Source organism: Rhineura floridana, chromosome 3 (genome assembly GCF_030035675.1).
Source record: "Rhineura floridana isolate rRhiFlo1 chromosome 3, rRhiFlo1.hap2, whole genome shotgun sequence".
Lineage (NCBI taxonomy): Eukaryota > Metazoa > Chordata > Lepidosauria > Squamata > Rhineuridae > Rhineura > Rhineura floridana.
Genome location: NC_084482.1, coordinates 211,317,981 through 211,331,937, shown reverse-complemented (window position 1 = coordinate 211,331,937; position 13,957 = coordinate 211,317,981). Strand labels below are relative to the sequence as shown.

Here is a 13,957-nt window from a genome sequence, read left to right as displayed (position 1 = left end):
TGCAGGATCCTTCAAAGAAAGGCGGGTCCTCTCTCTCTCTGACATCACTTCCTGCCTGGCTCTTCCCTTGCATATAAGTGGCTCCCTGGCGAGGCGCTGCAATTTGTTTCGCCATTAAACAACAGTAGTGGAATCCCCAGCAGCAGCGCTGCAGCGTCGGTGGCGCCTTCTGGGGTCTGGTAAGCCCCTTGTCCCTGTTGTGCATTTAGGCGAAGGGGAGTCCCAGGGCCGCTGGGAAGGCTGCAGAGGAGGAGCTGCGGGAGGATGGCGCAGGGAGGGCCCGTGACAGCAAGGGAGACCCTCATGCCATAAGTAGGTGACTTCTGTTCTGTTGACCCTTCAGGATCCCCCATCAGAACATCCACCATAATAACATGGACAAAGCAATTAAACCTGAAGAAAAAAGACAGGCAGGGCCTTGGTACAATGAGTGGAAAGTGGAGCTTCCTTATGCAGAAGCAGTATACCAGACTTAGTTTGTTAAATGACCTCAATTTGATGGCTAGACAGGAAGGGAATCCCAGAGGGAGCTGTATTCCCCAGAGCAAAAGCACCAAAGTCCCTTTCTTTCTCACTTGGGGGTAAGTACCCAAGCACTGCATGGGTGGCCCCCTCGGATACCTTGTGAGCCCCCTCCACCTTTGCACATTTGGTTGAAGTGTTTTCCCATGGCCGCAGGGCAAGGCGCACAGGAGGCCTGTTCAGCTGACCCATCCAAATCAGGGAGGAGAGGTACCTACCTGACTCCAGCAAGGCTAGGACACCACTTGGAATTAAGGGGCGATTGAAAGTATGCCTGTGAATGCCCCCATTAGTCACACACTGACTGGTGTTATCAGTCCTCCTGGCTGACACACATGTGCCCATCCAGACAGGCATCCCGTAGGATGCAAAAGGGACCTTTTAAGAGTGAATATAAAGTGCTACTGAAAACTGGCACTCTTTTCATCAAAGGAAACAAAGTCAGAAGACCCCGACTGAAAGTGAACAGCCATGTTTTATTAAAAGGGTAAATAGGTGAAGAGAGCAATCTAAATGCCTACAGGGCAGGGCAGCCTCCACCTGCATCCATATCCCACCACTCAATGCTGGCTGAGGTGAAGGTTAAGATAGTCCTTCCTTAATATATTACAACAATCTCAAAAATGTAGATTCTTTGATTTCTTCCACCACATTACACCCAAAGATCTTTCCATTTCCTTATCACAACCGGGACATAAACTCCAGGAACTGCAGCGTTCCAATTTAATTTAATATGCAACAATATAGCTCACGTTTAACTCTGAAGGGGGACAGTTCTAAAGATAAGCAAATCTATCAAGAGATGAAAGGAATAACGTATTTCATTCACAATTCACAAAAATTCTGTATTCAAGGAGAGGCTTGTAAAAGTTAAGAGATAAGTTAGGAAGTCTAGGATCTTACACTAAATTAGACAATTGTTCCATCTAGCTCAGTACAGGCATACCCCGCTTAACGTTCTCGAGCTTCGCAATAACGTACATTTTATTGGCATGACGCCGCTGCCATCTAGTGGTGATTGCATGCAATACAATTGAAATTGCTTCACTTAAAGTAGATTTTCACTTAAAGTAGATTATACTCTCTGGTTCCATTGCGAACGTTAAAGCGCGGTATGCCTGTATTGTCCGCACTGACTGGCAGAGTCTCTCCAGAATTACAGGCAAGGAGTCTTTTCCAGCCCTACCTGGAGATTCAAAGTGAGGCCTTCTGTGTACAAAGCAGCTGCTCTACCACTTGAGCTACAGCCCATCCCCTGAAAGCTTGTTTAGCTAGTTTTTAATTAAGAATAAGATGGTAATGAGGATGACACTGGTCCCTGGGGCCCTTTGGAGCTGCTGTCAAACTGTCCAGGGGCCGATCTTCAAAGTAAGGCATAGTGATCCCTATTTGGCTTTGCTCATAAAATAATGGACCTGCTCCTTCTGAACGTGGCCTCAGAAGGCAGAAAACAATTCCCAAAAGCACAGAAGGGAGGAGGACTGAGTGAGAGGCCAGGAGAGGATGTGTGCATGGAGGGGTCAGAGTTGCAAGGGACAGATCAGCAAGACAGATGCTGCATCTTCTTACCCACAGATCAAAGATGGAACTGCAAGACTCAGCTACTCCTGAAGCCGGACTTGGCCCTGATGCACTCAAGACTGAGACCCATGCAGAGGAATTCTGTGGGGGAAACGTGCAGAAGATCTTGGAGGAGAACCCCCTCAGCTCAGATGTGCAGCGCCAGCAGTTCCGGTGTTTCCGCTACCAGGCAGCTGAGGGGCCCCGAGAGGCTTGCAGCCGACTCCACCTTCTTTGCCGTGAGTGGCTGAAGCCGGAGCGACACCCAAAGAACCAGATCCTGGACCTGGTGATCCTGGAGCAGTTCCTGGCTGTCCTTCCCCTGGAGATGGAGAGCTGGGTGAGGGAGTGTGGAGCAGAGACCAGTTCCCAGGCGGTGGCCCTGGCAGAAGATTTCCTCCTGAGTCGGGCAGAGGATGAGAAGCAGGAAGAGTGGCAGGTGAGAGGGCTTCATCCAGACCAGGGTCAGCCAACTTGGTGCCTTCCAGATGTTGTTGAAGTAAATGTCCTATAATCGTTGGCCATTCATGGTATTGGCTGGGGCTGATGTGAATTGGAGTCCACTCCCATCTGAAGGGCACCACGTTGGCTACCCCGATATCAAGTATCTCTTAAGGGGTTTGCCTCTATCCTTCCTTTTCTACATCAAATACTCCTCTGGGTTTTGCCTCTGACACTCCTTTTTTAATTCTGCTCCCCATTATATGACTTGAGTTCTTATTATGCTTTTCAGGAAAAGGGTCTCTATGCAGAAATAGGAATGGATTTCCCTGAGGCAGAGAGGACTCCATCGGACACCAGGAAGAGGCTTCTGGGTAAGGATGAATGGGGTGTGTGTCCATGATTTTGACTCCATTACTCTTGTCTCCAGCCTATTCCACAGCCCAGAAATGTTCCTACTGATTTTGTGATTTTTTACTGATAAGCTGATAAGACCTTTCCACAGTTTTACCTATATGGTTTAACCTCTGAGAATAGCATACTGTATACTATAGAGTTGGGGCCCATTTTCTTTTTCACAGGTGATGGAATCATGTCAGCAAGACCTACTAAATCATATCCCCTTTCTGGTGGAGGAGAAGCTGTTGCTATCGCCCCACATCAGGTAGGGGAAAGACTCAGAAGTGACAGAGGCTGAGGGCCCTATCCCCTGTTCCTCTCCCTGGGTCTGAATGAATTTCCCCCCTCCTCTTTGTGTCTCCATTCTCAACAAAATCTGTGAGAAGGTTTCTATCCTTAGAACAATGACCAGCCACCTCACCTTAACTACGTTTTGCATGTAGGTAGGAGATAATCTTTATGCTTTCTGTGATGACAAAATGTATTGTTTTTCTTTCAGGATCCAGTGTCTTTGGAGGATGTGGGTGTGCAGTTCACGGAAGAGGAGTGGACTTTGTTGAATCCTAACCAGAGAGCTCTGCATAGCGAAGTCATGGAGGGGATTTGTGGGACTCTGTCCTGTCTTGGTAAGGCCCCCTGTTTGGTCGTAATTTGTTATGTTCCATCAAGTCGATCATGACTTATGGCGAATCTATGAATCGACAACCTCCAGTAGCACCTGTCATGAACCACCCTGTTCAGATCTTGTAAGTTCAGGTCTGTGGCTTCCTTTATGGAATCAATCCATCTCTTGTTTGGTCTTCCTCTTTTTCTACTCCCTACTGTTTTCCCCAGCATTATTGTTTTTTCTAGTGAATCATGTCTTCTCTTTAAGTGTCCAAAGTATGATAACCTCAGTTTCATGTTAGCTTCTAATGATAGTTCTGGTTTAATTTGTTCTAACACCCAATTATTTGTCTTTCTCGTGGTCCATGGTATCGGTCATAATATCTGTTTTCCAATTCCATATTTCTATATTTAATGAACCCAAATATTCTGATGTACTGCCACCTATTTCAGCTGGGATTCTTTATCTTCTGCAGATAACCTTGTATGGACAGCCATCTATTCTCTCTGAACACAGAGCTCTAATTGTGCCCTTCTAAACAATGGTCCAATTCACTGCAATTTCTCACTAAAATGTTTCCCCAAGTGCTAACACAGCATAGCTGAGCTCCATTTGAGTTTCTAACATAGCCCACTAGGTGCAACACTGGGCATTCTGGGCTTTGGGAAGACACATCAAAAGCTTCCCTCTTAGATTATCCTTTTTCCTAGACCTGGAGCAGAGTGGTGGCAGTGCATCCTACTATTTGGGGGAGAGGAAGGCCATTTTAAGACTGAGATAGCCATCAAGGTGTGCTCCACAGATTGCTGGACTATCACTCCCATAAGTGGTGAGCATTGTCCATGCTGATTTGAGCTGAGGGAATGGGATTACACAACAGGCTCTGGAAAGCACCACGTTGTTATAGGGAAAAGGACTCAGATGATAAGAAAAGCCTTCCCTATCATAGAATCATAGAATAGTAGAGTTGGAAGGAGCCTACAAGGCCATTGAGTCCAACGCTCTGCTCAATGCAGGAATCCAAATCAAAGCATTTCCGACAGATGGCTGTCCAGCTGCCTCTTGAATGTCTCCAGTGTTAGAGAGCCCACTACTCCTCTAACTCATATTGCTCTAACAGTTAGGAAGTTTTTCCTGATATCCAGTCGAAATCTGGTTTCCTGCAACTTGAGCCCATTATTCTGTGTCCTGCATTCTGGGATGATTGAGAAGAGATCCCAGCCCTCCTCTGTGTGACAACCTTTCATGTACTTGAAGAGTGCTATCATATCTCCCCTCAGTCTTCTCTTCTCCAGGCTAAACATGCCCAGTTCTTTCAGTCTCTCTTCACAGGGCTTTGTTTCCAGTCCCCTGATCATCCTTGTTGTCATCCTCTGAATATGTTCCAGTTTGTCTGCATCCTTCTTGAAATGCGGAGATCCGAAGTGGACACAGTACTCAAGATGAGGCCTAACCAGTGCTGAATAGTGGGGAACTAATACTTCACGTGATTTGGAAACTATACTTCTGTTAATGCAACTTAATTTAGCGTTTTCCTTTTTTGCAACCATATCGCACTGTTGGCTGATATTCAGGTTCTGATCAATGACAATAGTATTGCTGAGTCAAGTATCCTCCATCTTAGAATTGTGCATTTGGTTTCTTTTTCCTAAGTGTAGATCTTTGCATTTATCAGCCCAATGCTCCAGCCTATCAAGGTCCCTTTGAATTTTGTTTCTGTCTTCCACAGTATTTGCTATACCCTTCAATTTTGTATCATCTGCAAATTTGATAAGGATTCTCTGTACCTCCTCATCCAAGTCGATAATAAAAATGTTGAAGAGCATTGGGCCCAGGACCGAGCCCTGTGGTACCCCACTTGTTACTTTTGCGCACTTTGAGAAGGAACCATTGATAAGCACTCTACGATTCTGGAGCCAACTGTGCATCCAGCTGATATTTGTTCCATCCAGCCCACATTTAGCTAGCTTGCTAATCAGCATATCATGGGACACTTGGTCAAAAGCTTTGCTGAAGTCAAGATATATTATGTCCACAGCATTCCCACAGTTTACAAGGGATGTTACCCAATCAAAAAATGAGATAAGATTAGTTTGGCAGGATTTGTTCTTCATAAATCCATGTTGGCTCCTAGTAATCACTGCATTGCTTTCAAGGTGCTTACAGATTGACTGCTTTATAATCTGCTCCAGTTTTTCCAGGGATTGATGACAGTGGTTCTGAGAGTTCTTCAGCCAGTTCTTTCAATACTCTAGGATGCAGTTTATCGGGCCCTGCCGATTTGAACTCATCCAAAGTGATTAGGTATTCCTTGACCATTTGTCTATCAATCTCAAGCTCCAATCCTGCCCTTTCTACTTCATGTTTCCTGGGGGGGGAGTGTTGACCCTTTTTTGGGAGAAGACTGAGCCAAAGTAGGAACTGAGCACTTCTGCCTTTTCTTTCTCATCTGTTGTCATTTTGCCATCCTCATTGAGTAGCTGTGCCACCATTTCTTTTCTCTGTGTTTTACCACGGACGTACCTGAAGAAAGCTTTTTTGTTGCTTTTAGCATCCCTCGCTAGCCTCAGCTCATTCTCAGCTTTAGCCTTCCTGACGCCATCTCTGCAGTTCCTTGATACTGCTTGTACTCTTCCTTTGTGGCCTTCCCAGTCCTTGTGAGATGCAACCCATCACTTGACAGCAGTCCATCTTCCAGGAAACGTAGCTCATGGTCCCAGAATCCAAATCTCTCATGTCGGCACCACCTTCATAGCCATTCATTCATACATTTTTATTTCCCTTTCTACTCCTCTGCTATGTACTGGAAGGATGGATGAAAAAACTATCTGAGCCCCAAAGTCCTTGAGTTTCCTTCCCACAGCTTCAAAGTCTGACATGATTTCTTCATAGCTCCGTTTGGCAGTATCGTTTGTTCCCATATGGATGAGGAGAAAGGGATACCTATTGGTGGGCTTGATGAGTGATGGCAACCCTTCCGTCGCATCTCTAATCTGACATGCTCCTGAGCGCACTGTAAACTAAGCGGTTTGCCTGCATTAGTAGGCCATTAAGATACATTCTCGTCTTGTCCTTGATTGGCTTGTCGACAGTAGACTCCAAGCACCACATTCCTTTTATTACTTGCCCCATTAATTTTAATCCAGATACTCTCAGTGGAGCTACCAAGCTCATCTTCCTGTATTTCTGTGCAGGGATATATATTTTTTAACATATAGCGCGAGTCCATCTCCCTTTTTATTCCTTCTGTTCTTTTTGAAAAAGACAATTTGTCTATTTTTATTGATCTAAAACATGTACATCTCCATTTTATTCTGAACAAAAATTCACAAGGAGTATAAAGAAATTGTTAGAGGTCAGTACAAGATGCTAGAATCACAACACAATCAAAACAGCAGTACATGAATCAGCACAAAGAAACTTTTAGAGTCGCAAGAAATACACATACGGACGAGAACAATGTTAGAATCCCAGAGGTCTGACTCAGCAGCCCTGCCATAGTCATTGGCCAACTAATCCAGGAATACTTGCTCTGACTGGCAGCACATCTGAGGGTTCTTTCTGAGGTGCTTTAACTGCTGAAGTGGGGGATTCACCTTGGGACCTTCTCCTTGCAATGGACTTTCTCTGCCACTGAAGGATGGAGCCTCCCCTTTTCATTTTCTCACTTCACTTGCTCCAGAGTTCAGAAGAGAATATCTGCAGTTGCTTTATTTACCTGTACAACTTCGTAGGCTAGGCTGAATGAGAGTGATTGGCCCAGGACCACCCAATGGGATTAACCTCTGACTGGGAGGTGAACCCAGATCACCATGGTCCAAATCTGACAGTCTGTATCACTCCAACTGTCAGTGAATGCCAGACAACCGAGATTATTTAATCTGGGTAAGATCCATCTCCCATCTAAATCCCATCAATACTTGGTTTATCACAAAGGTTTTTTGGGATTGTTCAGTGATTTGAGGGTCAATTTCTTCCCTCATGGTCTTATCAGTTTCTCTCTTACAGAAGATGACAAGTGGATAGCCAAGAGGAAGGAAGAACTATGTGGGAAAGAGAGACTGGAAAGAGACAGATCTGAAAAGAGGGAAGAGCAGAGAAGGAAACCTGAAACAGAAGAGAGAAGGGGGAATAAATCTTGCGCTTCTCAGGGCAGTGGCTACCATAAAAGTGCCATCCGAGAAAAAACAGATCAAGGAAGAAAAAGAAATAAATATTGTCGTTGTTGGGAAAGTCTCAATTCTAAAAGAAAATGTAAAGCCCACTACAAAAACCAGAAAAGGGAGAAACTGTATAAATGCCAGGAATGTGGAAAGAGCTTCAGCTGGAAAAGCATACTCACTGCCCATCAAAGAATTCACACCGGGGAGAAACCATATGACTGTTTAGAATGTGGAAAGAGCTTCCGTCGGAAGGCACATCTGACTTCCCATCAAAGAATTCACACCGGAGAGAAAGCATATAAGTGCTTAGAATGTGGAAAGAGCTTCATCATGAAACGACTACTCACTTCCCATCAAAGAATTCATACTGGGGAGAAACCATATAAGTGCTTAAAATGTGGAAAAAGCTTCAGGGATTGTTCTACCCTTTCTTCCTATCAAAGTATTCACACAGGGGAGAAACCATATAAGTGCTTAGAATGTGGGAAGAGCTTCCGTCAGAAGAGATATCTGACTTCCCATCAAACAATTCACACCGGGGAGAAGCCATATAAATGCCTGGAATGTGGAAAGGGCTTCACTAGAAATTTCTCTCTCACTTTGCATCAAAGAATTCACACAGGGGAGAAACCATAGAACTGTTAGGAATGTGGAAAGAGCTTCAGAAAGAGCATAAGTCTCTATTGTCATGAAAGATTTCATGCAGAAGGTCCCAGGTTCAGTCCTCAATGGCATTTCCAGGTAGCTCTCGGAGAGACTCCTTATCTGAAACCCTGGAGAACTGCTGCCAGCAAGTGCAGACAGCAGTGACCTAGATGGACCCCAGTGCTCTGACTCAGTACAGGGCAGGAGCTCCCCGTCTTCCTCTGTTCTCTGTAAGGCCTCTTTCCAAGCATCCGTCTGCCTGATTTCATAAGGGTTAAAATAATCGGGTGTATTTTATTACCCTATTTATTTAATCTATACGCAGAACATATCATACACAAAGCAGAATTGGACCAAGCTGAAGGAGGTGTGAAAATTGGAGGGAGAAATATCAATAATTTAAGATATGCAGATGATACCATACTACTAGCAGAAACTAGTAATGATTTGAAACAAATACTTATGAAAGTTAAAGAGGAAAGCACAAAAGCAGGTCTACAGCTAAACGTCAAGAAGACTAAAGTAATGGCAACAGAAGATTTATGTAACTTTACAGTTGACAATGAGGATATTGATCTTGTCAAGGATTATCAATACCTCAGCACAGTCATTAACCAAAATGGAGACAATAGTCAAGAAATCAGAAGAAGGCTAGGACTGGGGAGGGCAGCTGTGAGAGAACTAGAAAAGGTCCTCAAATGCAAAGATGTATCACTGAACACTAAAGTCAGGATCATTCAGACCATGGTTTTCCCGATCTCTATGTATGGTTGTGAAAGTTGGACAGTGAAAAAGGCAGATAAGAGAAAAATCAACTCATTTGAAATGTGGTGCTGGAGGAGAGCTTTGTGCATACCATGGACTGCGAAAAAGACAAATAATTGGGTGTTAGAACAAATTAAACCAGAACTGTCACTAGAAGCTAAAATGATGAAACTGAGGATATCATGCTTTGGACACATCATGAGAAGACATGATTCACTAGAAAAGACAATAATGCTGGGAAAAACAGCAGGGAGTAGAAAAAGAGGAAGGCCAAACAAGAGATGGATTGATTCCATAAAGGAAGCCACAGGCCTGAACTTACAAGATCTGAGCAGGGTGGTTCATGACAGATGCTCTTGGAGGTCGCTGATTCATAGGGTCGCCATAAGTTGTAATCGACTTGAAGGCACATAACAACAACAACAAGCTCGTTGAGTGCCTTCTGACCTGGGGGTCTCATCTTCCAGCACTATCTCTAGTGTTACATTTTGGATACTCTATTCATAGGGTTTTCGTGGGAAGAGATATTCAGAGGTGGTTTACCATTGCCTTCCTCTGAGCTTGGATGCATTAGTCGAGGGCGGATGGGAAGTAGACGGCACAATTTATATACGAAGTAGCAGGCCAGGAAATCCTCTACCTCCCCTCGAGCTGCTGCTCCCATCGTTCTTCACAGATACGCCGCAGACCACCAGCATGAAGCTTGCGGACCAGTTGTAGTCCACAGACCACAGTTTGGGAATCTCTGTTCTAGAAAATAAAAGAAAGACTTCTACCAATAAGGTATTTGGGTCTGTTGAGTATAGCACCATGTCTCCTGCTGCAAAATGTATGCTATGTAAATACTGACATTTAATTAAAGATATATCTGCATGTCAGGATCCTTTAGTTAAAGGCTTTTGCAGAGCAGCCACTGTTAAAGATAAGGCAATCCATTCTGATTTATATAGTTACAGGAGTAGATCTACCACTAGCGGAAACTTTACATGTGGGAAATGTTCATGCTGCTGCTCCACAAGCATTACAAGTAAAACAGGACATTCATCCTAAAGGTGGAAGGAAATTCATTTTGAACAGGTTCACCATTTATCAATCTTCTAATCGTACCAACAGCATGGAAGCCCCATTAGCTATGCATTCTGTAGACTGGAAACATACTCCAGAAAAGCTAAATTCTTTAGCCATAGAAGAGATCCATATGTCTCGTTACCAAGGGCAAGATCTGCATCTACCATTACCAGTTTAAACTCTGTAAATCCAAACACTCATTCAGAAGGTTGAGCTATCTTCCTAAGTATAACATCATGTAATTCATAATTTTATCAGGATGAATCATCTGTAAAAATAGTCTCAGATTCAATATATATTTTTATATTTTGGGAAGTCAAGATATTTGTGTGAAAGTTTTAATTGTGGTAAGTGTAAAGATTGGGTATTATTTATATGTTTGTAGCATAATAGTCCTAGATGGTTGACACAGTATTGTACAACTAAGAAATCGCTTTCTAAAAGCATCTGCATATATAAAAATATTCTTATCGACTAGAGAAGCACAACAAGGACTTACTTCTTCAAGACAGAATTGTTATCCTCCCGCGAATAAGAGAGAAAATTAACAGATATTTATTTATTTATTTATAAATGGAGGAAGGGCAGGATATAAATCTAAGAAATAAATAAATGATTTTAAGAATAGGTGGAACAATCCATTTCAGTGTCTTGTCTTTTCCAATTTTGAGTTCAATATGGAACCTTTTATTATTCTTTGGTCTTGTTATTGCTTACATCTTCATGGCTAGGCGTTCAACGTTGCCTGGCTCAGTGGACTAAGTTAGAAGATGGAATTAGAGATCCCTCCCTTTTATTAATTCCCCTTGGCAGGACCGTCATTGCATCAAATTGAGATTTAAGGGCAGGGTCATCCCTCAATACGAAGGCAGACGGTGTTTCAGGCTTTCAGAGCATCTTTTTGGATTTCCTAGCAAAGCCATACGCTAGGCCCGATTCTCTTGCCTTTGCACAGAGGGCTGGTTTCCCCCCCTGTTTGAACTTAATTTTCTCTAGCTGACAAAAGTACCTGAACTGACTTGGCCTTCAAATAGAGTCACCAATACCCTCCCGTCTTCCCTTCTCAGGGAAACAGCTCCAGCTCAGAGCCTTCTCTGCCAGCTCCCTCAAGCTATTCAGGGGTGGGAAGTCTTGAGGAGAGGCCAAAGCCCCAGGGAGGGGCTGCAGGTGGCTCAGTGGGTAGAGCAGTTGCTTGGCATGCAGAAGGTCCCAGGTTCAATCGCTAATGCCATCTCTAGGTAGGGCTGGGAGAGACTCCCTGCTGGAAACCCTGGAGAGCTGCTGCCGGCCAGTGCAGACAGCACTGAGTTAGATCGACCCCAGTGCTCTGCCCCAGTACAGAGCAGGAGCTCCCTGTCTTCCTCTGTTCGTTGCAATACCTCTTTCCTTCCTGGCTCCCGCTTTGGGACATCATCAGGCTGCATAAGATAAACGAAACCACATTCCTAGAGAGGAAAGAGAAAGAAGCATGGAAGAGTGTCTGTGCCTTTCATAGGAAAAGCTCCTCCTCTCCCTCCGACGTCACTTCCTGTCTGGTTCTTCCATTCGAGACAAGCGGCGCGGCCCCCTGTCTCTCCTCCAAGGGCTCTTGCATCGGTGGCCCCTTCTGGGGTATGGTAAGCCTCCCTTACCCCGTTGTGCATTGGGGCGAAGGGGAGTCCCTCTGGGGCAACTGCAGAGGAGGAACTGCAAGGCAGGGGATCGAGGAGGGGGATTAGGAGACCCCTTTGTGTACGTGGGGAGATGCCCCAGATTGCAGGGCCAGCCGATGAAGGGAGAGAAAAGGCTGGAGCAATAGCACGGGAGACCCTCACCCCGTAAGGAGGTGGCCTGTCTTCAGCTGACCCTTGCAGGATCCCCCATCACAACATCCGCCAAGTCTGCGCAATAACCGATGGTCAAAGGAAATAAAACGGGGGGGAAAGATAGGCAAGGCCTTGGTACCATGAATTAAATGGGAGGGGGGCAGCGGTCATATTGCAGGTGGGTGGTGTATGTGACGGGAGTACTTTTGGGTGGGAAGTGGAGCTTCTATATACAGAAGCAGTATACCAGACCTTAGTGTGTTAAATGACATGATTCCTAGAAAGGCAGGGAATTCCAGGGCGGGGGGCTGTATTCCCCAGAGCAAAAGTACCTGTGTCCAAACCCCCTTTCCTGGCTTTTCACTTGGGAGAAAGTAGCTGCTGTTTTCCCCAAGCATGGCATCTGAGCCTCCCTATGAAATCTGATCAGTCTCCTTCCCCTTTGCACATTTGGTTGAAGGGTTTTCCCAGGGCCACAGGTGAGGACTGCATAGAAGGCCTGTTCAGCTGATACATCCAAATCGGGGAAGGGAGGATTTTCCTTCCCTCTCTTCTTTGCAAGGCCAAGACACAAGTTTCAGTGAGGAGGGATAGAAAGTAGGTCTTTGAATGCCCCCGTTGCTCACATACGAACTGGTGTTATCACTCCTCTTGGCTGACACGCATGGCCCATCCAGAGTGGCAACCCCTGGGATGCAGAAGAGATCTTTTATCGGTGAATAGAAAATGTGGGAGGAGAGCTTTGCCCATACCATGGACTGCGAAAAAGACAAATAATTGGGTGTTAGAACAAATTAAACCAGAACTATAACGAGAAGCTAAAATGATGAAACTGAGGTTATCATACTCTGGACACATAATGAGAAGACATGATTCACTAGAAAAGACAATAATGCTGGGAAAAACAGAAGGGAGCAGAAAAAGAGGAAGGCCAAACAAGAGATTGATTGATTCCATCAAGGAAGACACAGACCTGAACTTACAAGATCTGAACAGGGTGGTTCACAACAGATGCTCTTGGAGGCAGCCAATTCATAGGGTCTCCATAAGTAGTAATTAACTTGAAGGCATGTAACAAGAACAGAAAATGCTACTCAGAAAGTAGCAACCTTTTAATCAAAGGAATCAACTTCAGGAGACCCCGACTGAAAGTGGAAAAAACTGTTGTATTAAAAGGGTAAATAGGTGGAGACAGCAATTCAAATGCTTATAGGACAGCTCAGCCACCACTTGCCTCAGTTACCCCGTCACTCGTGCTGGCTGGGATGAGGGCAAAGTTGAAATGAAATGGACTGCCTTCAAGCTGATTCTGATTTATGGGCGATCCTTACCACAACCAGGCCATCAACTCCAGGAACTGTGGAGTTCCAGTATTTTAATTAAACATTGCATTTAATTAAACATTAAACAGCAACATTGGAAAACATTGGCATCTTCCAGCAGAGGCCTGGAAAGGTCATAGAGATAAGTCAGAGAACATAGGAAGTTGCTTTATACTGTTGCAGAGTAGCAAAATTAGGTATTTGAGCATCTGAGTGAGCTTTGTGTATTTGAATCTTTGCTAAATATTACACCTTCCCTGGAATTAGTCAGGCAGAGACTTTAAGCTTTAAAATAAGAAAACTATTCTGGAAGTACATACTTGATAGGAAAGAGCTCTAATTAGCTAAGTTGGAGATGCAAACACTAAGCCTAGTGTTTGCCCTCATGGTTGGAGGAGAGGGAGAGACAAAGAGAAGATGTCTGCTCTCCCTCTCAAGAGAAAGGAGGACGAGGAAGGAGATGTGGTCAACATCCTAAGCACATCAGTCTAGCAGGAAGGGAGAGTCAGCAGGAGATCAAAGGACAGGTATTAGCCTAGCAACCAAGAGGTCTCCTCTCTAGCTACCCTTTTAACCCCATGCAGCCTCAACCCACCAATTCGAGTTGAACCACATATTCCAACATATACTGAGTCAGATCATTGATCCCTCTATTTCAGT

At 44.6% G+C, this 13,957-nt stretch overlaps 1 protein-coding gene across 1 annotated transcript in view; it reads left to right on the top strand.

Annotated features, from left to right (window-relative positions):
* LOC133378940 (uncharacterized) overlaps positions 1–13,957 on the top strand; it is a 44,198-nt gene that overhangs the window by 24,506 nt on the left and 5,735 nt on the right. The window contains 8 exon segments of the mRNA XM_061613553.1: positions 2,098–2,371; positions 2,411–2,521; positions 2,816–2,897; positions 3,105–3,187; positions 3,422–3,548; positions 7,538–8,498; positions 11,238–11,349; positions 11,666–11,781. Of these exon segments, the coding sequence (XP_061469537.1) occupies positions 2,098–2,371; positions 2,411–2,521; positions 2,816–2,897; positions 3,105–3,187; positions 3,422–3,548; positions 7,538–8,498; positions 11,238–11,349; positions 11,666–11,781 (1,866 nt within the window).